We start from the raw sequence: 24,080 nt of genomic DNA on the forward strand, positions 1-24,080 counted from the left end.
TAGCACCTTTTGGAGATGGTGACTATTTTTGCAGCCCAGATTTGGAGGCAAAGATTCCAGGATATGAACCTGTGGAGAGGGAAACAGCCCAGCCCCTACTTGTGCCTTAGCTCCAGCTGGAGGAGGATGTAGGACTTCACATACTCATGTCCTGGGTCATCTGAGGTGTGACAGGGAAGTCACTGTCCCAGCAGCAAGCTTGGCTTGTAGCACTATTACACTGATCAGCCCATGAGGTCTCCCCTTAAAAATTAGAACCTTATTTCTCATATTTCTGTGTTTTTTTTTTTAAATTTTATTTTATTTTTAAACTTTACATAATTGTATTAGTTTTGCCAAATATCAAAATGAATCCGCCACAGGTATACATGTGTTCCCCATCCTGAACCCTCCTCCCTCCTCCCTCCCCATACCATCCCTCTGGGTCGTCCCAGTGCACCAGCCCCAAGCATCCAGTATCGTGTATCGAACCTGGACTGGCAACTCGTTTCTTATGTGTACGAGACAGCAAAGGAGACACTGATGTATAGATCAGTCTTATGGACTCTGTGGGAGAAGGAGAGGGTGGGAAGATTTGGGAGAATGACATTGAAACATGTAAAATATCATATTTCTGTTTTTTAAGTCTAGAGTTTTCTTTTAAGGAGTTTATCACTTGGCTAAGGATTAATCTGTTCTGACCTTGAGAGTAGAGTCCAAAGAAATGAATCAGGTTGAGAATAACCTGACTCCTCTCTGTAAAGCTACCATCTCAGCAAAGCAGCAAATAGACCAGGCCTCACTAGGGAGAACTAAGGTTTTAATAACAGCTGCCAAGTGCAGACCACAGAAACAAGATGTGTATGCTTAGGGGAGAGGCAGCACTAGCGGGTTAATCCAAAGCAGCCACTCTCATCAGGCTACTTAGTCTCAACCCTTTTGGCTTAAAAATGTACATCAGTTTCCAGCATTGCTGCCCAAGTGAGGTTTGGTCATATCCTATTTGCCTGAGCCCCGGATTAAGGCAAAATGAGAAGGGAGGTGCTTTCAGTAGGATCCACAGCTGGGGGGTGTGTGGAGTAAGGGAGGGGCAGTCCTGGGTGGGACAGGGAGCAGAGAAAGCACACTTAATGACCAAACAGCATTTTGATTTCTATGAAAATATTTAAAGCTTTCAAATAAGCTATTTCACCCCACTCCCCTAGATCTGTCTCAGGGGTCTGTAGATAATCCTAAATAGCAGCTAAGCAATAGCTGCCACCAGGGAGCCAGAGGATAAGTGCAGTTTTCATTTCCCCTTGGGGTCAAATCCAGCTGAGCGGATGGCCCAGATGTACAGGATTGGCTCGAAGGGCTGGGCAGAGACCATCTGCAGTGCTAGCCATGTAGCTGAACACTGGCTGAGAATTAACCAGACCGCCCCTTAGTCTCTAAGGCTGCAGTGTGGCTACCAGAGCAGCCACTGTCTTTTCCTTACCTGTCTACTATTAATGTTTAGAAATGTTGAAAAAATAAATTTACCATAACAAATAAGCTAGAAACAACTACAGTGGTCAAGAAAGCATTCTTTATTTTTTCCCCATGGCTTATTTCACAGCCGTGATTACAGGGACGACTTTTCTGTTCCCAGCTAGTCCATTCTCAGTGGGATTGTTTTCAGGTGCAGAATTTCCATTGGTTCAGAAGCTATGAGGGCTTCCCATGTGGCTCAAGGGAAGAGAATTATTGCCAATGCAGGAGACACAAGAGATGTGGGTTTGATCTGTGGCTCCGGAAGATTCTCGAGTAGGAAATGGAAACCCAGTCCAGTATTCTTGCCTGGAAAATACTATGGACAGAGGACCTGGTGTTCTACAGTTCACGGGGTCATGAAGAGTCGGATACAACAGTATACACACACACACAAGCTGCGAGGCTGAGAATTCAGCCCAGGGAAAGAATACACTTTAATTACTGCTCTGGAAGCCTGGGGAAGGGCTCCTAGGTAAGAGGGAGAGCTTAGATAGGGAACAAGGATGTCTGGTCTCTGCAAGTGGGTTATTCCATGCTTTCTCCTCCTTTTTGGACATGGAGCACTTTTGCTACTTTCTGCGAAGCCCTGTAGCTGCCCAGAATATTTTATTTACATGCAAACTTTTTTTTCCCATTGGGTATTTGGTTGCCTTTTGTCTTTTTTCCTCCTTGTGAATGGCATCAGTATCTGTCCAGTTAGAAGGTGGGTCCCTGCCCAGCTCTGCCGTGTTTACTCTGCCTATTTCCACCCCCTCACCTCTGCCAGATCTGGGATGTCTGTGACCAGTGTTTTTCTCCTTTCTCATTTCCCTTTGGTAGTATCACCTATTTCCAGCACTCTTGTTATCTAGGACCGCTTAAGTAAGAGTAGCCTGAATTGGCTTGAAAGAATAGAACCAGAAAGAGCTCCCTAAGAAAGGAGGCTTTGTACCTAAGGATGCCCTTTCCCTGGCTGTTGGGCTCTAACCTGCCCCCACCACGAATCTTCCTGAAGGCAAGTACAGTGCTGGCTGTAAACAGGACCTCCTTTCTTGCTCAAGCTTCTTGGGAAAGAGACTGATGTGGGCCTCTTGTTAATGAGCAGGTGAGCTGGAGTGGTTCTTGTCTCAGAACCAGAAATTCCCCAGGCTCCCGTTGCATTTGACAACAGAGAGGAGTCCCTTTGATGACAGTACTGAAAGGCTAGGAGAATGAGGCAGAGGGGTGAACTCTGCAGACTGTCAAAAGATGGGGCAGGAAGAAGGGAAGGCCATCTGAGAAGGCTAGCAAGAGGCATGCTTCTTCAACTGTGAGACGGTGTCTGGAAAGGAGAGCTCTCCCTCGGCCTGCGTGGGCAGGACCTGGAGCCGTTGCCTTTCCCTTTACGCTCTCTGTCTCCTACGTTGCTTTGGACGCCAGATGTTGATACGGACATAAATGTGCTTGATTGACTCTACTTCAGCAGTCAAGCAGGGCAGGTAAGAGGATCAATAAAACAGAAACTGGGGGTCCAAAGTCAAAATGACAAGATCTTTAAGGCATTACAGGGACCTCTTTTGAGCCATTTAAGTTTTCCTCTGATTTGCCTTTGAACTTGAATTAAGTAGCTTCTAAACTCTCTGTGGTGACCTTTTATAATCTTCAGCCTCTATGTTGCCAATGCCTTGAGTGGTTTAGTTTCTTCTCAAAAAATATCCCTGGGAGACTTCAGAGAAGAATGTGTCTACCTTTGTGAAAGTGTGGGCCGGGTACAGCTGACTCCCTTTTGTCATTAACATTAGCTTTACTAGTGATGTCACAGATGGCTTGTGTTGAGTACTCTAGCTGGATGGGAGGATTAATTAGAAGCAGAAGGTCTGGCTCTCGTCCTCTGGAGCAGGAAGGAGAACTGGAAGTAAAGAGAGGCTGGTACTTCCTTTTGGAGTCTGAGTTGCACCTTTCTTGTACAGTTTGCCTTTGGAATGAGTTGACTTCTGGCCTTCTTGGAGAGGGAAAGTGGCCAAGTTTGTGAAAGGGAAAGGAAAGGGAAAGTGGCCAACCAACCTTTAGGTTGTTTCAGTTTTTTGGAAACACCTAGAACTTGGAAAGAACCTTGACTGTTCTGAAAGCTAGCCACCCAGTGTATGACCTCACTGATGCAGTTGTTACTCCCAGTCCCAAGGATAGACAGTTGGAGGGGTGAGTTCTTCAAGTTGAGTTTCAGAAGCTACTTCTTGGTCTTCAGTTAAGGAAGAAGACTTCTGAGTCATAGCTTCTTGGAGGGTTGGCTCTGGGCCTAAGCTGGTCCTTGGCCCAGGTTCTGAAGGGACTTGGAGTTCTCTGACACCCTCCAGAGTAAAGGTGCTGGCTGGCTTGTTCACTTTGGGGCGGGGGCTTTTGCTGTCTGGAAAGAAGCTACCCAAAGGTCTCTGGACTAAAAGGCATGGTGGGTTCTCAGGGGCTGTGGGGCAGAGCATTTGCTTCTGAGTTGCTGTTAAAGCCAGGAGACCAGATTCCTCAGATGGGGCTCCAGTTCCCTCCCAGAGACATGTGTCGATGTCTGCCATGGTGCCTGTTATTTTATTTCCTTCGGGATCTGTGACTTCCCATTGACACAGCTCTGCCACCCGGCTCCCCATACTGCTTACTCCATGGGGACTGTCTTTGGATTGGTCCATGGCTGGAGCATCTGGCTGAGGAGAGAGCCCTTCTGACCTTGTACCTTCCCAAGGGCAGATTGCCTCCGTCTCTCCGCTGACTTTTACTTCTTCTGAAGAGTGTTCTTCAGTCCCTCCAGATTCTGCCTTTTGCAGGAACATTTCTCTTTGCCCTTGAGATTCTCTGTCTACCTCTTGTTCACATCCCCCTTTCTCTGCTGTTTCTTGGCTCACCTCCCAAAGGCAGATTTCTGTTTTCTTATCAGGGGGAGCTTCTTGTGCTTCCTGTGGACATACTTCTGCTACGCTGGCCCCCACACTGCCTGCTGCCTTGGGACTTTCTTTGCTACTGTCGGAAGCTTGGGCTGGTTCCTGCTTTCCATCTGCCCTCTCAGGCTTTTCCTGAAGGGCCACAGCTTTGTGCTCTGGTTTTTCTGGGGCTTTCCCCTTCTCCTCTTGAGTTTCCTCATCTCCATCCTGTCTTGACGCCCCTTCCTCAGGGGTTCTTTCAGTCACTTCCCAGGGACAGGTCTCAGCTTTGGCACCGCCGTCAGGTTTGGGAGCGTCTGTGGCGGAAGCGTCCCACAGGCAGACCTCAGCGAGCCTGTCCCCAGCTCTGGGCAGTGTCTGAGAGCCGGCTTTAGGTTGGTCAGGGCACTGACTATGTGGGTGGGAGGAGGAGTCCCTGGGGGCCGTGCTGTCCTGGAGATGGACAGGTTGTAGTTCACTGCTCACTTTTTCCCCATCTTCAGCAGTGACTTCTGCTTTTTCTGGGGCTACGTGTTCTGGGGAGGAGTCCATCTTTGGGTCTTGCGTCAGGCCCCCTTTCTCTGCTGCCTCATCACTTATTTCTAGGGAGGGCTCCTCTACCCCTCTGCTGGACACGTCTGAGACCTCAGGGGCCTGAGCAGTGGGTGCCCTCAAGTCCTTCTCCCAGGGACACACAGCTTCCTTCTCTTGACTCAGTTGTGTTTCCCATTTCGATCTGTCTTCTCCCAGGGAGATGAGTCTCCCCTTTTCTAGCATTTTCTCCCTCTGCCCCACTGAGTCAGTTCTCATCTCTTGTTCTAATTCCTTCCCAGGGGCTCCTTCATCCACCTCCCAGGGACAGACCTTGACTTTTTCACTAGTAGGTGCTCCCTCCGCTTCCCAGGGACATACCTCCACTGGTCTGCACCCCACACGGTCCAGCTCCTGGACCCCAGGTTTTGGCTTGTCAGTGCCCAGAGTGTCTGAATGCCAAGAGGAGCCCCCTGGATCCATGCTCTCCCAGGGGCAAGCCCGTTCCCGCTCCTGGGCCTGCCTCTCTGGAGTAGCAACAGCTCTCTCGCTAGGTCCAGAATCTGCAGAAGGCTTCCTCGTTTTGCTTGAAAATTGCCTAATGGCCTCCATTCCCAAAGCCCTTCTCTCCCCAGCTCTAGCACTCACCTCCCAGGGACAGACCTCTGCCTTCTCGGCAGGCAGGGTTTCCTCCACGTCCCAGGGACAAATCTCAGCAGTTTTGCTTTCCACACTGCCAGATATCTGGAAACTGGCTTTGGGTCCGCCTGTGTCTTGAAGACCAGGTTGTGGGGTAAAGCTGACAGGGTTCACACTCTCCCAGGGACAGACTGCTTCCTGCATTGGCATCTGTTCCTCAGGCTTTGCCCAACTTGGGCTAGCTTTGATGCCTGATATTTCAAGCATCTTCTCCTTGTCCTTTTGAGATTCTCTTCCTTTTGGTGCCTGCCCTGATGTCCAGTCCTCTGTCGTTCTCTCATTCACCTCCCAGGGACAGACTTCTGCCTTGGCAGGTGTTGCTCCCTTTCCCTCTGACCTGAGATCTGGTGGGCAGACCTGCGCTGCTCTACTGCCTTTATTGCTGAGGAGCTGGCCATCAGCTTTGGATGAGGAATTGTCTAGATGTGGGCCAGAGTGCCCAGCAGCTGTGCTTTCCCACGGACACACTGACTCTTGCTGTTGGCTAAGTTTCTGCACTGCTTTCCCAGTCCATCTCCTCATCTCTCCAAAGCTCCCTGTTCTGGAGGTGTCCCACTTTTCCTGGGGAGATTCGCCACCTGGCCCCTGACTCAGCATTTCTTTCCCTACTACCTCATCACCCAGCTCCCAGGGACAGATCTCTGCCTTCCCAATGGCAGGAGTATCTCCTGCCTCCCATGGACAGACTTCAGTGATGCTACTGCCCAAACTCCCTGAGCAACCGGGGGTTCCTGGGGCCTGAGTAGAAACCACTGAGGGGCCCCGGAAATCTGTCCTTTCCCACTGACAAAGAGACTCCAAGCCTTCACCCAGTTTCTGTTCTTTCCAGAAGATTGTTTTCTTGGGGGTTTTCTGCTTTTCCTGGGGGAGTTTCTTTACTCCCTCCTGGGATGGTTTCCCTGTCTCTCCTTCTTCACTTGCCTCCCAGGGACACAGCTCTGCCGTGGTGATGTCAGATGTACACGGTCCTGGGCCAGGGGCTTCCCACCGATGTGTCTCCACCTCTCTAGGCTCCACACTGCCCACTGCCTCAGACCTGCCCCTGGTTCTGTCCGAGTCCTGAGGGGCTGACCCAGGAGACATACCCCCAGGATCAGCACTCTCCCAAGGACAAACTGCCTCCTGACCCCTGACCAACCTCTCTGGCTTTTTCCGAGCCATAACAACCGCATCTTTGGGCTCGGATTTTTCTGAGGCTTTCTCCTTCTCACCTTGGGAGGCATCTAGATATTGCCGTAGGGCCTCCTCCTCAGGGACTCCACCCACCTCCCAGGGGCAGATTTCAGCTTTGTTGCTACCATCAGGCTGACACAGTTCTGACTCGGTGACTTCCCAGGGGCACACTTCTGTCACCCTGGGGTCAGCACTGCCCAGGGGCTGGAGGCCAGCTTTGGGTAGTTCCCGCCACCCCACAGGAGCTTCTTTTGCTTGCTTAGCATTTTTGTCCCCAGCTGTGCCCTGCCTGAGTTGCTTCAGTGTGGCAGGGCCTGTTTTACCTGCTCTCTCAACCTTCCCCTCCCCTAGACACTGGGAAGTCCTCCTGCCTCTGTCTTCTTGTTCCCTGCTGCCGTCCCGGTGACAGACTTGGAGCATCCTGCTGGTGTGAGCGTTCTGTTGGTTCTGGAGGGACTCTTCATCATCACAGGGGCCAAGTGCCGCCTGCTTACTCACCCCCTTGGGCCGGCCTGGCCTGGGAGATCTGGGGCATGCCCCCACACCCTCTCCAGAAGCTCGGCCCTTCTCCTCCTTCTTAGGACTCCCTTCCCCACTCTCCTTCTCTCTGTGTGTGCTCCGAGAACGGGTCAGAGCTTTGATAGCCAGGCCCAGACTGCGCATGGAACCCTGCTGGACAGGGGTCTTGAGGCTGTGGGATTTAGAGAAGATCTTGGGCCTGTTCTCATCCTCCTCAGTTTCCCCCTGGAGACGCCCATCCTCTGTGTCCATCCCATTCTCCCCAGGCCCCCTCTTCTCTACTGCCACAGAGAGGGCCCTCCAGAGTCGGGCCCGAGCTGGGGCGTGAGATGGGTTGCCTTGCTCTGGCCCCAAGGGGCCTTCCTGAGCCACATTTTCTTTCTTCACGGGCAGTTCTGCATTCTCCCACGGGCAGATGTAGGTAAGTAGGTTGGGGCTTTGTGGGGGTACTGGGATGGGTGCCAGGGCAGGGGCAGGAGCTGGCATCAGAGCTGGGGCCAAAGTGGAGGTGGGAGACAGCATCCCCGGCTCCCCCAGGCCCGCCCCGGACGTGGCCATGATGGGTGTGGAGATCTGGTGCCGGATGGGCACGTGCGGCAGCCTTCTGGCAGCCTCCTCGTGCAGCCGTCCGGAGACGTGGGAGCTGTCCACGCTGCGGCTCTTGGCCGGGGAAGGTGGGGCCGACACGGGGGCTGCTCGAACTCGCTCCAGCCTCCGGGCCGAGGGCCTCCGCGCCGGGCTGGCCAAGGCGGCCTCTGCCTTCCTTCTCTCCTCCCGCTCCTTTGCCTGCCGGTAGGTCTCCTCCAGGTAGGCCTGGCTGGCCACGAGCAGGGCCTTTTCCCTGGCGCCGGCCACGACGCTCAGCGACTTGTGCAGCGAGGCGGGCCGGGCGCGGGGCAACCGCTCGCACACCGTCAGGTTGTGGGCGCTGGCCGACCTGAAGCCCAGCGCGGGGGGCCCGGCCGCCGACTCGCCGGACTCGCGGCTGTCGGATCGCGGCCCCTTGCGGGCCAGCTTCCTCCGCAGCAGCGAGTCGACCAGAGGCGGGCTGTGGTCCCGGTGGGGGTCACAGTCCTGCTCGCAGGTGCTGCGGCACTTACGCAGGCCGGGCGGCGTGGCGGGCTCCCGGAGGCTGGCGCTGAGCAGCCGGCGGCGGGAGGAGCCGGGCAGGCTGCCGCGGCCCGCGGAGCCCGAGTCCCGGGAGTGCTGGCGGGCCAGCGCCTCGGGGAACTCGGCCAGGTACCTCATGAAGGAGCGGCCCAGGCCCTGGCGCCAGCTGGCCCGCTTCTTGGGCAGGTGGGGGTTGTTCGCAGCCATTTCCTTGGTCTTATGAACCTCGAGCTGGGCGTAGAGCTTCTTCAGCTCGTCCTGGGGGCCGGAGAGCAAAGCCGCGTGAGGACCATCCTCTCCATCCCCTGGTGGGCGCTGCTCTGCCCCTCAGCTGGTGCTGAGACCCTTTTTTCTGGGGGAACGCTTTCCCACCAAGCCGTGTCCCTTCCTGGCTTTTAAAACACTTGGAAAAGTCACTTCTCCGTTTCTTCAGGGCCAACACCAACCTAGTTCTGAGCCCGACCCACTCAACCCTGAGGACGCAGGGCCCTGCCTTCTACCTGGCACTGTGGTCTGGTGGGCGGTCCCAGCTTGGCGCACAGGAAACGTGGGTTTGAGGCTGCTGACCTATGGTATGCCTCAAGGCTATTTTCTTGCCCTCTCTGAGCCTCTACTTCAATAAAGGAAGGAAATCTGACTGCCTAGTGTTCACTGCCTTAAAGAAGTGGTGCAATCAGTGGATGTGAAAACGGCCATTGTTGTTGTTGTTGTTAAGTCGCTTCAGTCGTGTCCGACTCTGTGCGACCCCATAGACGGAAGCCCACCAGGCTCCCCCGTCCCTGGGATTCTCCAGGCAAGAACACTGGAGTGGGTTGCCATTTCCTTCTCCAATGCATGAAAGTGAAAAGTGAAAGTGAAGTCACTCAGTCATGTCCGACTCTAGCGACCCCATGGACTGCAGCCTACCAGGCTCCTCCGTCCATGGGATTTTCTAGGCAAGAGTACTGGAGTGGGGTGCCATTGCCTTTTCAGGTGTAAGTGACAGGATGGGGCTTTGAAAGCTCTTCCTACTTTGGTGCTCTCCCCACAGTGAGCATAGGGAGAGCACACCCACTGCTGATCCCCAAGCTGGAGGGTCAAGGATGGCATGGCAGTGGCCACCTGCCTCCACTTAGGCCTACCTGATAGATTGGGGTCTCAGTTCAACCTATCCCCAGGAGGCAGGAAACACAGAACTCAGATGGTGAGGAGGACATGGGGGCAGTTGAGACAAGGAAGGAAGGAATTGGGGGATGTAAACAAGTCAGATGTGGAGGGGGCTTCAGGGAAGGTGGAGGGATGGACCCAGTGGCTTCCTGGGACTGTTCCCACTGTAGATTCTATAAAACAATGGGCTTTACTGCCAGTCTCTTTATTTCCTAACTCTCTGAGCCTCTCATCAAGGTTCCTATCACCATTATGATATTCTTAAGCAGAAAAATATGGTAAGGATGCTCTCCTGATGTAAGACTCAGGAAGCACTTCCTTTCTCTAACACTGCTGAGTCCAAGGAAAGAGGATCCTGGTATGGAAATCCTTGGTAGCCAGTGGCTGAATTACCCAACCCTGATGGCCCTAGGAGCACTAACTGCTGGGTGTGCTGGGGGCTGAGGGGCTTTTCAGTCTGCCACTCATGGTGGCCCTGTTGAGTGGAGGACACAGGTGATTTGAGCTCCACTCATGGTTCTGCCTCCCTTGCCAAGTGGGTCAGGAATGTGAGTTTCGGTATTTGGGGGGATCTTTTCACATGTGTGGTCTCCTTTGTGTAGAAGCAGGAGAAGCAACTTGGGGCAATGGTGGAGAAGAAAGGGATGCAAGGCTAGGGGGAGGACAGGGGACCTTCAGTGGCACACAGCCCGAGTGGCAGGGCATCACTGCTCCATGTCCAGTCCCTAAGTACCATCAAGAGGAGGTCAGGAGGGCAGCACCTACCCGAATGTCTCCAGGGTCCAGGCTGCGCTCGCTCCAGGCTGAAGTGATGCTGCTGTTGAGGTAGGAGCCTGAGCGCTGCAGGTCCAGCTCGTCTTCGTACACCTCATCCAAGATCTCCTCTCGGGGAGGAGCCCCCAGCTTCCGGAACTGGCCAGGGTGGGCATGATCAGGAAAAAGACTCATGTTGGCTCCCTACCCTGTGGCATATGTATTTACTCCATAAATCCTCAACCCCTTCTGATTTGGGATTCTGGAGGTCAAAAGAGTATTGTTCCATCTCATCCTTCCTGATTTTCTCTAACTTAGAGACCAGGGGTCTCTAATGCCCTGTGCCCACAATTCCTAGCCATGTCCTTCAGCCCCCTCACCTATCTTCTGTAACTGCTTCCGAGTTTATTTTCAGAGTCTGCCAACCTTCCAATTGTGTTACAAGGACCCCCTTCAGCTCTAGCTCTTATTACCCTTGCCCAGGGATTGGAGACAGAGCGTCCTTCCCCAGCTCCTATATGCGTGCTAAGTCGCTTCAGTCTTGTCCAAGTCTTTGCAACCCCAAGGACTGTAGCCTGCTAGGCTCCTCTGTCCATGGGATCCTCCAGGCAAGAATACTGAAGAGGATTGCCATTCCCTTCTCCAGGGGGATCTTCCCCACCCAGAGATCAAATCTGGGTTCCCACATTGCCGGGGGATTCTTTACCATCTGAGCCACCAGGGAAGCCCTTAGCCAACTCCTACTGCTGCTGCTGCTGCTGCTGCTAAGTCACTTCTGTCGTGTCCGACTCTGTGCAACCCCATAGACAACAGCCCACCAGGCTCCCCCGTCCCTGGGACTCTCCAGGCAAGAACACTGGAGTGGGTTGCCATTTCCTTTTCCAATACATGAAAATGAAAAGTGAAAGTGAAGTCGCTCAGTTGTATCCAACTCTTTGCGACCCCATGGACTGCAACCTACCAGGCTCCTCCGTCCATAGGATTTTCCAGGCAAGAGTGCTGGAGCGGGGTGCCATTGCCTTCTCCGAGCCAACTCCTAAGTGGGCTCCAAATCCCTCTGGGCCCAGGTGTCATTCTCGCCCTGACCTGGACAGGGCACTGTGGACACAGCAGGTCCACAGTGCCCCTGGCCAAGGGGCCGGGGTCACCTCACTTCGAGGCCAGAGAAGACCTCACCTTAGGGATGAAGATCAGAGCCAGCGTGGCGGTGACTGTGCTGTGAGTGTGAAAGAAGAAGAGGAGGAGCGTCCAGTCCGGGTGCAAGGAGGGAAGCAGCACAAACCTGGGGGTGAGGTGGTGGTGGTGGGGTGATGGCTAGCTGCGGGTGGGAGCGGCCTCTTCCCTCTCACCTGTCCCAGTGGCTCTCCCCCCAACCCCAGCCCTGACCTCCTGCAGGTGCTCAGTGGAGTGAGGAAGGCACTCTTCCTTCTTCCTGCCCTCCCACCTCAGGGCTCATGTTAATCCCCACTTCCAAGAAGCCTTCCCAGACTCCTCCAGCTTGCCTTCTCTGGCTGCTTATAGCACTGTTATGAACCGCCCCGTGGATTGGTTCTACCTTCACCACAGGGCCAGGTCCTTGTGGACACGCACAGCAGGTCTGCTGCTGGGACGGCTGAGGTATGAGGGGAAGGAGGCAGGGAGAATGGAGCCCGTGTAGGGAGGAGAGCGGTAGGGGATGGAATGGGAGAGCACTTAGGGTGTTGGGCGAGACATAGGGTACAGGAAGGATGTCTGTAGGGTAGGGAGAGAACTCTAGGTGAGGGACTTTCCTCACCTTGCTGCGGTGTAGCGGGTGTTGCCAGCAGGATTTTGGGATGGGGGTACCCTCCCCTGGGAGAGGTGAGGAATGGTGTTAGGGTGGAAGGCGTGGTGGGTAGGAGGGCTTGTCCTCACCTGGCTGCGTGGAAGGCGGCAGAAAGCAGCAGCTCGTTGTGCAGGGCGATGCCCATGTATCGTGGCTCGTGGAAGGCTGAGGGGACAGCCCGGGTGGCGTAGCAGAGGAAGCTGCCCCAGCACAGGAGCAGCATCTCAGCTGTAGGGAAGGGAGGGAGGGACAGAGCCAGGTACCACCTCAGCAGCCACGCCACCCCTTTCTCTGTAGGGGGTTCTGAGGGGAGCCTGGTCCAGGTACAGGAGGAAGAACCCTTGGAGGTAGAGGGCGGGGGACCAGAGTGAGGCTGGACTCTGTGGGAGTAACTCACCCACCACCATGATGTAGTCCCAGCGGTCGTGGTGGCAGAGGTAGAAGTGGCGTCCCGTGTGTGTGTGGCCCCGTGTTACCAGTGACGTGTGCTGAATTCCTGGCTCCAGGACCCCTGCCGTCCACACAGCCAGGAAGCCCAGCACCAGCAGCAGGAGCAGCCCCAGACGCCGCAGCAGCCGCCCGCTGCTCAGGTGGGGGCCCCGCTGGGCCGTTCGAGACAGAAAGAGCTGGAGCACTCTACAAGGGTCAGGGTGTGGCTGGTAGACGCAGGGAGAGGGGACGCCTCTGGCCATTGCTTCCCTCCCCTCCACACATCCCTGTTCTCCCATCCCTTCCATGGGTCACTGCCTCCTCTTACCGCCCCCCCAAAAAAGTTACATGGTGGGGAGGGCTACAGTGACGGGAGCAGGCCTTGGGGGCCCAGAGGAGCAGATTGGGTAGGGGGTCTGGCGGTGAAGAACTCCATCCCATAAATGAGTTGGGATGGCCTGGAGGAGCCGCATGAGAACAAGGCCCTACCCAGACCCTACCTATAAAGCTTGAGTATAATGGTGCCGTAGACAATGGCAAAGCCCAGCAGCCGGACCCAGCGGAGGGCGATGCAGCGAAAGACACTGGGCTTGAAGTACAGGATGAAGACCTGGTGGGGAGGGGGTAAAAACAATTGCTGTCCATTGCACTTGCACTGGGTGCCAGGCCTACGCTAAGCACCTTGCTGATCCTTCTAACAGCCTCCCCACAGAGACATCATCACCTCCATTCTGCAGAGGAGCAGCTTTCTTATCAGAGAGGTTAGATAACTTGTCCTAAGTTACACAACAGGTCATAGAGCTCTTTTAAGCCTCACTAGGCCAGCCTGTCACCTGTAGGTACGAGCAGGGAGATTTTGAGGTCTCTGAATCCCCCCACAGGATACAGAGGACAGATTCTGGGGTGTGGAGGGTGCCAGGTTGGGACTGGGGGATCCCAGGAGGTGGGGTCAGGCTCTAGCCACAAACTCACAGGGAAGTAGAGCAGCAGGGATCCGAAAAGGATGGCTTCCAGCAGTACCACTCCAGATGCCCGGATCCTCTGTGAACCCAGGAAAGAAAGATGCACATAAGCAGGATAGCGAGAGGATAGAGCCTGGAGGATGGTGCAGGAGGGTCTCAGGTCTGTTTGAGGGGTCACTCTGTGGCCCTGAGCTAAAGCTACCCCCTATAACTTCAGCTGTGCCTTCTTCATCCACAGGCTCTTAGCTCCACTGGCACTAAGCCTAGCTGAGGCCAAGGTTTCACATAGCCCCTGCAGCCCCATGCCCCTCCCAATCTCACCCTGGGCCTTGCTGCAGACCTGGGCTGGAATTGGAGGCTGCTGGAGCTAGAAGGGATCTCAGGCTTTCCCCCAAGCTTTGGGTCAGACAGCTCCCTTGCCTAGAAACTCCCTTCTCTGTCAATTGACCAAACTTGGCTCAAGTGTCATGTTCTCCAGAAAGACATCCCACACCATCTCAGGCGGGATGACTGGGTCCCTTTTCTGACCTGCCACAGCAACTGGCACCTCCATCCTGGCCCCTGTCTTACTGTGCTGTCATTGCTTCTTCCACTCAACTGGGAGCTCCATAAGGGACCAGATCACTTCCCCTAGTGCCTACACAGTGCTTTGAATCAAGTCCAGTGACTTCATTGCACAGGTGAGGAAACAGGTCTATGGTGGTGAGGTCACTTGCTTAATGTCAGAGAGTGAGTTAGATTAAGGCTCAAACTTGCATTTTTCAAGTTCTAGCCTTAGGTAGTCTTTGGTCTCCCCCTGATGCTAGAGATTCACGATGGGTAGGACATGTGCAGAGAAGAGAGCTGTGGGGCCTTGCTTGCCTTGCTCTGGCGGCAGCGATAGGAGACCAGCATGCTCAGGAAGACAACCAGCATGCAGCACGTCTGACAGGCCAGCACCGCTGCCCTCAGCCTGGGGGCTTCCTCCACCAGGCACGGCGTGGCATCCAGGCAGCTGGCACAGCCCTCGGCACATGGTTGGCAGCGCAGCAGCCTCCCGGGGCTGCCTTGAGGGGACCCAAATTGCCCAGGAGGCTGGGCAGCACCCTCCTCTGAGCCTATAATGAACAAGATGGGTACAGGGAGAAGGGCGTGGCTGGGGCATCCTGAGACCCCAGCCTTCTCTCCTCATGGTTGGCACAGTTCTTATCCTGCCCTCTTAGGGTCTGTGGCCCCTGGGGGAAGGAATGAGGAAGTGAGTACTTGCAGGGAAAGGCAGAAGAAGAGGTGATACCAGGCTAGGACTCACCATGAGGTCAGCTTGCATCAAATTGCCATGTTTTAGGCTCATTCTCAGAAGGCATAGACACCCCCAAATTGGACCCTGCCTGTGTCTCCTGCTTCTCTCGACATTCTGCCCTGGCCCCACAAGTTTTTCTCCCAGTATCTCACCCCAACCTGCCTTTCTTCCGCAGATACCCACCTCCAATCAGCCCAGCCTGTAAAACACCTGCCTGTCCCTCACCACTGTTACATACCCAAGGAGTTGCTTGCCCCGTAGAAGCCAGGTCGGCAGCGGCACAGGTAGTGGCCAAGGACAAAGCCCCGACTCTCCAGGGGGACGCACTGTGGGGCCAACAAACACCATAGGTATTTATATGGGGCTTTCCCGCCGGGGAAGAGTAGGAGGGTCATCTACCCTCCTATCCACAGCCCCTGGGTCTACACTGGGGAGCCCCAGTCCTGGGGAAGCCATCCCTCCCTGCAGACCCTACCCTGACCCCACCATTGTCTCTCTTATCAAAGAGACCTCCAAACACAGAGTTTGGAGATGGATCAGCCTTTTATCCAGACTAGCTGTGACAGGAGCCTCATAGGTCCCATTTCCCAATCCCCAGCTGTTGCTAGAGCAAGGTGCTGGGGCGGTAGAAGCAGAGAGAACTCTGAGATCAACCACACCTGTGTGCCTACATCCTGCTTCAAAGGGTCAACATCAGCCTCCCTCTTTGGCACACAGGTGAGTTGAAAAGGCACCCACGGGGGAGCAGCTTCCTCTATTAGGGCCATCTGCCTTTGGTGTAGGACTGCTCTCCCCAGCCCTAATGCCAGGCTAATGCCAGGCTGGTGGGGTGCCAAGGCCAGCTCTTTATTCCAACTCCACCCACTGATGTTTGCCCAGCAGGAGACAGAGCAGACCTCAGAGCCAGGCAGCGAAGATAAGCACATGGATGAGGTCAGATCTACTGTAGGGAGTGGCCAGGAACAGATAGCAATGGGGCAAAGGAAGGAAGATTCCATATCCAGCCCTGATTTCACCTAAAGGGTGCTTATGAAATCGTGGCCCAACTTTCCCCTCTGCTCAGATTGCTAGAAAATGCTCTGTTTCTGCCACAGTCTGCACCATCAGACAAATGCATACCCAGAGACATGAATGTGGCTGGGTTTAAAAGTGCATTGGACAATGGGAGCCTTTATGCATCCCTGGATGTATAGCTTCAGACACATGTCCCCTGAAGAGCAGCAGATGCCCAGACCCGCTCCACTTCCCAGCAGGCTGCGGGGCTCGCCTTGGCTTTGGTTCAGCTCAGGAACAAGCATGCAGTCAGTGTTACTGTGGAGCGGATTAGTTCACTGGCCTCCCAGTTTCCCAGTAGTGGGTTTGCAGGATTACCAACCATTGCTTTCCATTATCCAGATTCTCCTGCATCCACGGCTTTGATTTTGCCAGCACCTGGTCCAGGTTCCATCACCTTTACCAGTTCCCGAGCTCTTCAAGCTCCTTCTCTGGTTAGTCTCCTCCTACATCTCAACTTTTTCCTATATTCCTCCTACATCCCAATTCCACTTATTTCAACAAACACCCAATAAAGCATCCTTTGTGGGTTAGAAGGAGCCCAGAGCTCTGTTGACATGGAGAATGTGGTTCAGGAGAAGGAAAGGGGTTGATTAATAGAGGCTCAGGAAGTGGTCCTGGGAAGGGATCCTGAAGCACCCAGTACCAGAAGGGAGAGCAGACAGGGAGGCACATTGAGATTACAAAGGAATGAAGGTGGCTGTCTCAGATTGGGGATGGGGCTAGGCTGTAAGTGTCCTCACTTTTAAATAGCCTGGTATCTCATTTCTATCTGTCTCATCAATAGGGACTTCCCTGAAGCCCTGAGAGGCTGATGTGCCTTCGTCAGCTGCTCCTGATGGCATGATGGGAAAGGGGAAGGGAGGTAGGAAACCCGTACCCCACTCTCCGTATCCTTACCTGGGTGCTGTTGAGATCACACAGGTGTGTGTTAGAGTACCAGCCTGGGCCACTGGCACACTGATTGATGTCCACGCTCTGAAGGTCTACGTCCATCTGCACCTGCCCCCTAGGGCAGTGAATTGGCAGTTAGGGGTATAGTGAAGGGTGCCAAGGTGGACATGTATCCTTGGATCTCAGATCATGGTGCAATGCAAGCTTTACGCACTTTAGCACAGTGGCTGTGGTGTGCCAGGAGAGAGGGCACACATGCATGCCACTTCTCCAATGCTATTAACCCTCACTGTCTCTGCAGCAACAATCCTCCTCCCCCTAGATTTTTCCCTTGCCCCACCCCCCATCCCTCAGCTTTTCAACATCCTAGCATTTCCTGATTTCTATCAATGGGGAAAGGGAGTGGGCAAGACATATGGGAGCTGCAGTTCTGATGATCTGTCTGAAAGGGATTTTCATACTTCCCCACTGCGTGTATACACACTTATACTCAAACAGGCACACAAAGCACAGATATTAACAATGCCCCACTCTGCCCAAACCAGGTCTGAATTGATCATAATGAAGGAGATATGGAATAGAGGGGCCCAGATTCAAGAGCTGCCTGGCCTGAGGGCTCTCAACCCTGGCTCTGAGCCCACTGGGGAGAGAGCTGGCAAAAAGCCAGGCTGCCTGTGGCCAGGAGAGGAACTCTGCTGGGGACAATGAATGGGGACACAGAGCTGGGAAAACAACGTTGATTGTTGAATGCCTAGCGGTATAGTATCCACCTGCTCCCTCCTTCCCATCATGGCTCCCACTCAGCTCTTTACTCCGGTTGAGGGAGGAGGTCAATTATTTGAGGAGCATCACAGGCTCCTGGGTCAGGACTTGATGTAAGAATACAGCCATGGGAGTGATACTGGGACCTGGACAACTTCTGGGCGGAAAGGGCCATGGTTCCAAGCCTCCCCCCAGGTGTTTTCCTTCACTTGCAGAAGCCTCCTTTTCCAGTTCTAGATTGCTAGAGAGTAGCGGGTTTCACTCCTGGGACACCCATCTGACTCCTCCGAGAAGCCGGTACACAGATTGTAACGGCTATCCCTGCCAAACCCTCTCCTGCATTGTCCCCATTACTCAGATCTGGGAACCAGGACCTATGCCCAGCTGTGCCCCCCATCAGTACACACACACACGTGTGTATACCTATATGTAAATGGATCGATCATACACACACCTGTATATGTTAACACATAGTTAGAGTCCTAGAGTCAACTGCAAATATACACAGCTGAATGCAAATACACACATCTGTGTCCTCCAGACGCACGTGTGCATACCAAATAGCCTATGCACAGCTAGGACCCCCCCCTCCCCCGCCACCTCCACAGATCCACAATAGCATCAAATCCTGCACAAACCCACTTACCTGACCTCCGGACTGAGGTCTGGCTTGAGTCCATAGAAGGTGGCTGAGAGTGTGATAAGCCAGCCGGGACGCAGTCGACCCTCCTGGCATTCCAGGAAGGGAGGAGACAGTCTCACGTGCTGCACGTCCCCGACATATCCATCCCCCTGTGGCCACTTGGGGCTGCCAAGGCTCCCTAGGTCATTGGTCAGCACCCGCTTTTGCAGGTCAGCGGGGTGCAGGGCTCCAGTTGAGCTCTCCTCCTGCACCCTGTTCCCGGACAAGTCCTGAAGGATGGTCTCCTCCCCAACCCGGGTGGCCTGCAGGGCCAGCTGCAGGTGGCTGGCCCCCGGTGGAGGGTTAAAAGTCAGCAAAGCCCGGTATGCCCTTGGGTCCCCCTCGGCCACACTGCGGACTAGTGCCTGGTACCATTCCACGTCCTCCTCCACACTGGACTCCCGGATGTCATTGGCTTGTAGCAGCATGTTGAGGAAATTGGCGGCCTGGGTCACAGCACCTGCTGCTCTCCATAGGACTGGGGGGAGCCCTGGTCTGGCTCCGGGTCCGGGGGCTTCATAGCGCTCACTGCAGTTAGCCCCAGACAGGTGTTGAGCATCTCCAGAGTAGAGAAAAGCCAGGGCTGCCTCAGCCCCCTCTGGGGGCACCCAAATGGGTACAGACCCTGGCTTGACTTTGGAGGACAGTGCGGGCAGAGAGCGGAGGGTCCTTGGAACCCCCAGAGCCCAGCCAAAGAGGAAACAGCAGCCTAGCAGCCCTGCCGCCGGAGAAGGCATGGCCACTGCCCTGGTGTCCATCCTCAGGGCAGCCTGCAGGGCCCTGGGGTCCAGGCTGCCTGTGGGATTTGGTGGCTGCAGTGCTTCCACACCTCGAATCCTCGAATCCTCCTCGTTTCCTCTCTTCCTCTCTCTCATGCTTATGCTGTCTTGCTCCGGGTTTTTTTTTTTTTCTTCCAACATCATCATCTGGCTTCTGGACGTCAGCATGAGGGCTCTGCTCCCTCCCCTCTCAGTGTGGCCCCTCGCTGCAAACCCTCTTAATCCTGGCACACCACTCTTCCCTCCCACTCTTATCCAATATCCAGGCTCCCTCCCCCTACTTCCCACCGTACATCTGCTCCAGAGAGACACAGAAGGGAGGGGAGACGAAGGGACCAGCAGTTCTGTCTCCCTCCCTCCCTCCCTCCCTCTGCCCTTTGCTCCATTAGGAGAGATGGGCAAATCCAGGATGGGGCGCCATAGCAACCGCAGATGAGCCGGTGCCCCTCTCTCCACTCCTCTGCTCCACTTAGCCTCCTGGCAGCAATTTCGACGGCCATGATAAAGGGCCAAGCTGCAGCTCCCCGCAATCTGCTCTAGCTGCCTGTGCCCCCCCTCACCCTGACACCGTGCTGCTAAACTGGAATTTGAGACTAGGGATGGCGAGGGGTGGGCCAGAGAGCTCAATAGAACCATAATTGGTGTGTGTACAGATTGTGCGAGTGTACAAAGTCTTTTTCATGTGTGTTATCTCAATGAATCTTCCTCACACCCACCTGTGCTGAATGTTCTTATCCCAATTTCACAAACAGTAAAGCTCAGAGACTCACTTAGCTGCTCCATTTAAGTTGAGACTCAAACCCAGAACTCTGACTCCCCTACAATGTCCCAGCTGAGACATTGGTTTTTCCCTTGTCTTCAGACCTGCAGTCAACTTTTCCTGAGTACTGAGCCTGCTGCTCTTCAGACGAGAACTATACCCCTGGCTTTCATGGTTTTCAGGCGCTCAGACTCAGCCTTGAATTACACCATCAGTGTATTAGTCAGCTTGGGCTGCCACAGCGAAATACCATAGACTGGGTGGCTTAAACAATAAGAGTATATTTCTCACAGTTCTGGTGGCTACTGAATCCAAGATCAAGGTGCTGACCAATTTGACTCCCTCCTGAGAGCTTTCTTCCTGGTTTGCAGATGTTGCTGTTTGTAGAGACCACGTGTAAAGCAAGGGAAGGGTTTAGCAACCACCACCCAACCCTTCCTACCTATACTCGGGGATCTGGGGCATCAAAGGCTTAAGAAGGGGGGTGGGACAGAGTGACAAGGAAAGAAACTACCAGAAAACACAAGCACAGGAGCCAAATCACTGGGTGACAGATCAGCAATGGGAAGGTGGTGGAAGAGGGGCAGAGAGGAAGGCTGAGGCTCTGTTTTGTGGCTGACTTCAAGAATCCGCACTCTTTTGGATCCAAAAACATCAACCCCCTACCATCACCCTGTTATTCATCCTTAGAGACCTCAAGAAAGCCTCACTATAGAGGAGGAAAGCAAGGACCAGAGCTGAAGCACCTTCCCTAGGATCACGCTGTTGCTTGTGATGGAGCAGGTGTCCACTACCCTACCCAGGGGAGCCTTCCTTTTCCTGCATGACAATGGTTAAGATTCTGTACTTCCACTTCAGGGAAACAGGTTTGATCCCTGCTCGGGGAACCTCTAAGAACCTCTAAGATCCTGCATGCCAAGCAGTGTGGCCAAAATGAAACAAAACAACAGACAACACACGCCTGGGGGTGGGGGAGTCCTGCTGGGGGTGGAGTGGGCTGAGAGAGTAAACAGTTTTCCCTCTGCTTCTTTCACCTTCATTTTCTCCTCCTCAGCCCTGTCTTCTTTCTTTTTCATAAAGGCAGTGGCTAACCTCTCCTGCTTTTCCCAGTCTTCTTACCCACCACATCCTTCTCCGTGTTGGACACAGTAACTGGAAAGCCCAGAGTTAGCACTGTCTGAGGCAGCCTCCTTGGATCCAGAAGGGTGTGGATTCTTGAAGTCAGCCACCAAACAAAGCTTCAGCCTTCCTCTCGTCCCTCTTCCACCACCTTCCCGTTGCTGATCCGTCACCCAGTGATTTGGCTCCTATGCATGTGCTGGTAGTTTCTTTCCTTCCCACTCTGCCCCACCCTCCTCAAGTCTTTGATGCCCCAGATCCCCGCGTATAGGTAGGAAGGGTTGGGTGGTGGTTGCTAAAAATTTCCCTTGTTTTACATGTGGCCTCTACAAACATCAATTCTGCTTTGGAACCTTCATTGGGAATGTAAAGGGTGGAGGAAGAGATGGAAGCTAGAGGACAACCCCTCACAAAATCCCTATAATGTTAGAACTGAACGTGCCTATAGCAAGTGGTCACTGCGGTCAGACCGTATCACACATCTATAGTTCCCTCCTTTGCCTCTCTGATTCCATGTGCTAACAGAGAGAAGGATGGCAGGGGGCAGGCATGGTGAGCAAGTGCCCCATCCCATGTTCTTGGTATTACTGGTTACTGTTAGCCAAGAGCCAACAGAACACTTTTGGTGAAGACATAATAGTTGTTTTTTCCTCCAAGAAGTTATGGCATTGAAACATGTATAATATCATATATGAAACGAATTGCCAGTCCAGGTTCGATGCATGATACAGGATGCTTGGGGCTGGTGCACTGGGATGCCCCAGAGGGATGGTACGGGGAGGGAGGTGGGAGTGGGGTTCAGGATGGGGAACACGTGGACACCCGTGGCGGATTCATGTTGATGTATGGCAAAAACCAATACAATATTGTAAAGTAATTAGCCTCCAATTAAAATAAATAGATCTTTAAAAAAAAAAGGGGGAAACAAAAAAGAACTAATGTCTGTATAGCACTGTAGCATTTGTTTCCCAGGTGGCACTAGTGGTAAAGAACCGACCTGCCTGGTGGGCTCTAGTCCACAGGGTTGCAAAGAGTCTGACACAACTGAGGTGACTTAGCACACACGCACGTGGCATTTGCAAGTTTTCATTTAATCCCTACGATAGCCCCATCAAGAGGAGATTGACCTATTTTTACAAATGAAACACAAGTTCAAAGGTGTTTAATTATTTGCTCTTGGTAATATGTTCAGGAAGTGGCAGGACTAGGACTCAAACTAGATGGCAAACTCCAGAGGGGCAGAGACCATGCTTGTTTCACTCATCACTGCACTCCTGAAGCTGTTGCTGAATGACTGCGTGAACTCAAGACTGGTTTAGATTCTGTGTTGTTCTTTGCAAACCTTTAAAACTAGGGTTCTACCACTGTAGAGACAACTTATATAGCCCTCAAGAAAAAGGTATCTGTGGACACAAAATCCACCCAACACATACTCACACAAATCCAACTCACACAAAAATACACTTCCTTTGCTGCTGCTAAGTCGCTTCAGTCGTGTCCGACTCTGTGCAACCCCATAGACGGCAGCCCACCAGGCTCCACCATCCCTGGGATTCTCCAGGCAAGAACACTGGAGTGGGTTGCCATTTCCTTCTCCACTTCCTTTACTTGGACTTAATTTTTGATATTTTTTCCAGGAACTGGGCTACAGGCCTGGATATTAAGGGAAAGGGAGAAAGGCAGCATTCCTTGCCCTGGCCTCTGTGTGCTCTGGGCTGGTGGAGATAACCCAGGGGGCAGACATGGCCGGCTTCCCTCTGGGGCCAAGAAATTAGCTGGACAGCAGAGGGTGCTGCAGAGCTTCAAGACCTTGCATTGATGGGGTAATCTGTTCCCCAGCCAGAATTTTCTAGAAATAACCAGGGTCTTGTTTGGATGGTCTTCTTAGGCCTCTGGTGTTCTATGATCCTATAACAATTTCTCTTCTTTTCTCCAGAAACTTAAGTGACACCTAAGAGGGAGCTGAGGGAGAGAGGGTAGAAAATATACTCTTTGGGATCAGAACTGGTTTTGAATTCCATTGCACCTTTATGGACTCTGTGACCTTAGGTAAGTAACTTCAGTTTTTTTCATGGGCAAGGGAGGTTATTAATTCTGTTGTGCAGAATCAGAGATCAATTTGTATCAGGAGTCTCTTACAAGCATGGAACAATCATTCCATGTATCAAGGGCCTACTCTGTGCCAGGCAGTCCTTGGCATTGGAAAGTCCATGATGGACAAAAAGCAAACTAGACCCCTGCTCTCACGGAGCTGATGGTTTAGTAGGGAAGACAGACTTTAATCAAATAACTCCACAGACAGGTGACAAATCACACTTGTGCAATTAAGTGCAACAAAAGAGTAGTCTTAGAACTCAGTGAGGAGGAATTACCCAGGCAAGGAGATTTCCCTGAGGTAGAAAGGAGTAAGTTTAACTTGAAGGATGAGTAGGAAGCAAAAAATGGAGGGAAAAGGCCTTTCAAGAAAAGGGAATCACTTATGCAATGGCCATAACGTGTGAGCCTGACCCAGGGAGCTCCTGGAACTGCAGGGCAGAGAGAACAAGGTGGAGCTTGGTGGAAGATGAGGCCAGAGAAGCAGGGGTCGGATCACACAGGACTCCATAGGCCTCCTTAAGGAGTTCTATCTTTAGCCTAAGAACGATGGGAAACCACAGAGGGTTATAATCACAGGTTACTGGCGAATACAGTTTTAAAAGGTCTCTCTGGCTGTAAAACTCAGAGCAGATGGCTAGACTATCGACCCCTCAATGCACCTTCAGGTACTAAAGTTGCTCAATACTGCTAGATGATCCTTCCTCCTTATCCTTTGCATCCCTCAACATCTCTTCATGGGATGATTGCAGAAACTGGTCTCCCTGCCTCCAGTCACACCTCCTCTACACAGGCTTGATTTTATTTGATCTTCACAGCATGCTTGCAGGTAAGCAAAGGAGCAATCCTTATCCTGAGTTTGCAGATGAGAAAACTGAAGTGTAGTGGTGATGTGGGACTGGGTTGTGAAAGACAATTGTTAAAATTTCAGAAATTTTGTAAGCCAGTTGTTAAACACAGCCAATTATTGAAAATCAAATCATACAAACTTATAATTAAATGTATTAAAAACAAAGGTAAAGTTTAAAAATAAAATATTTAAAAAAAAGAACGAGTTAAAAAAAAAATAAATAAAAATAAAAACAAAGGTAATAAATTCCCCAAACTCATCACTTCTTAATAATCTTACTATTACTATTTACCTATGCTCTTGAGGCTATTTGTATTACTGTTTCTA

The 24,080-nt window shown here is 52.9% G+C and overlaps 1 protein-coding gene across 1 annotated transcript; it reads right to left on the bottom strand.

Moving 5' to 3' along the window:
- Positions 1 to 1,532: 1,532 nt before the first annotated feature.
- GPR179 (G protein-coupled receptor 179) lies at positions 1,533 to 19,231 on the bottom strand. The gene is made up of 11 exons (XM_061391557.1): positions 18,116 to 19,231; positions 16,714 to 16,822; positions 14,999 to 15,086; positions 14,343 to 14,578; positions 13,492 to 13,560; positions 13,020 to 13,129; positions 12,488 to 12,726; positions 12,180 to 12,318; positions 11,463 to 11,568; positions 10,299 to 10,445; positions 1,533 to 8,645 (listed from the first exon to the last, which is right to left on the bottom strand). Exons 1-11 carry the CDS (start codon positions 19,096 to 19,098, stop codon positions 3,615 to 3,617), a joined length of 7,257 nt encoding a protein of 2,418 aa, XP_061247541.1. The 5' UTR covers positions 19,099 to 19,231; the 3' UTR covers positions 1,533 to 3,614.
- Between the last annotated feature and the right edge of the window lie 4,849 nt (positions 19,232 to 24,080).

The sequence above is a fragment of the Bos javanicus genome, chromosome 19 (assembly GCF_032452875.1).
Source record: "Bos javanicus breed banteng chromosome 19, ARS-OSU_banteng_1.0, whole genome shotgun sequence".
Taxonomy (NCBI): domain Eukaryota; kingdom Metazoa; phylum Chordata; class Mammalia; order Artiodactyla; family Bovidae; genus Bos; species Bos javanicus.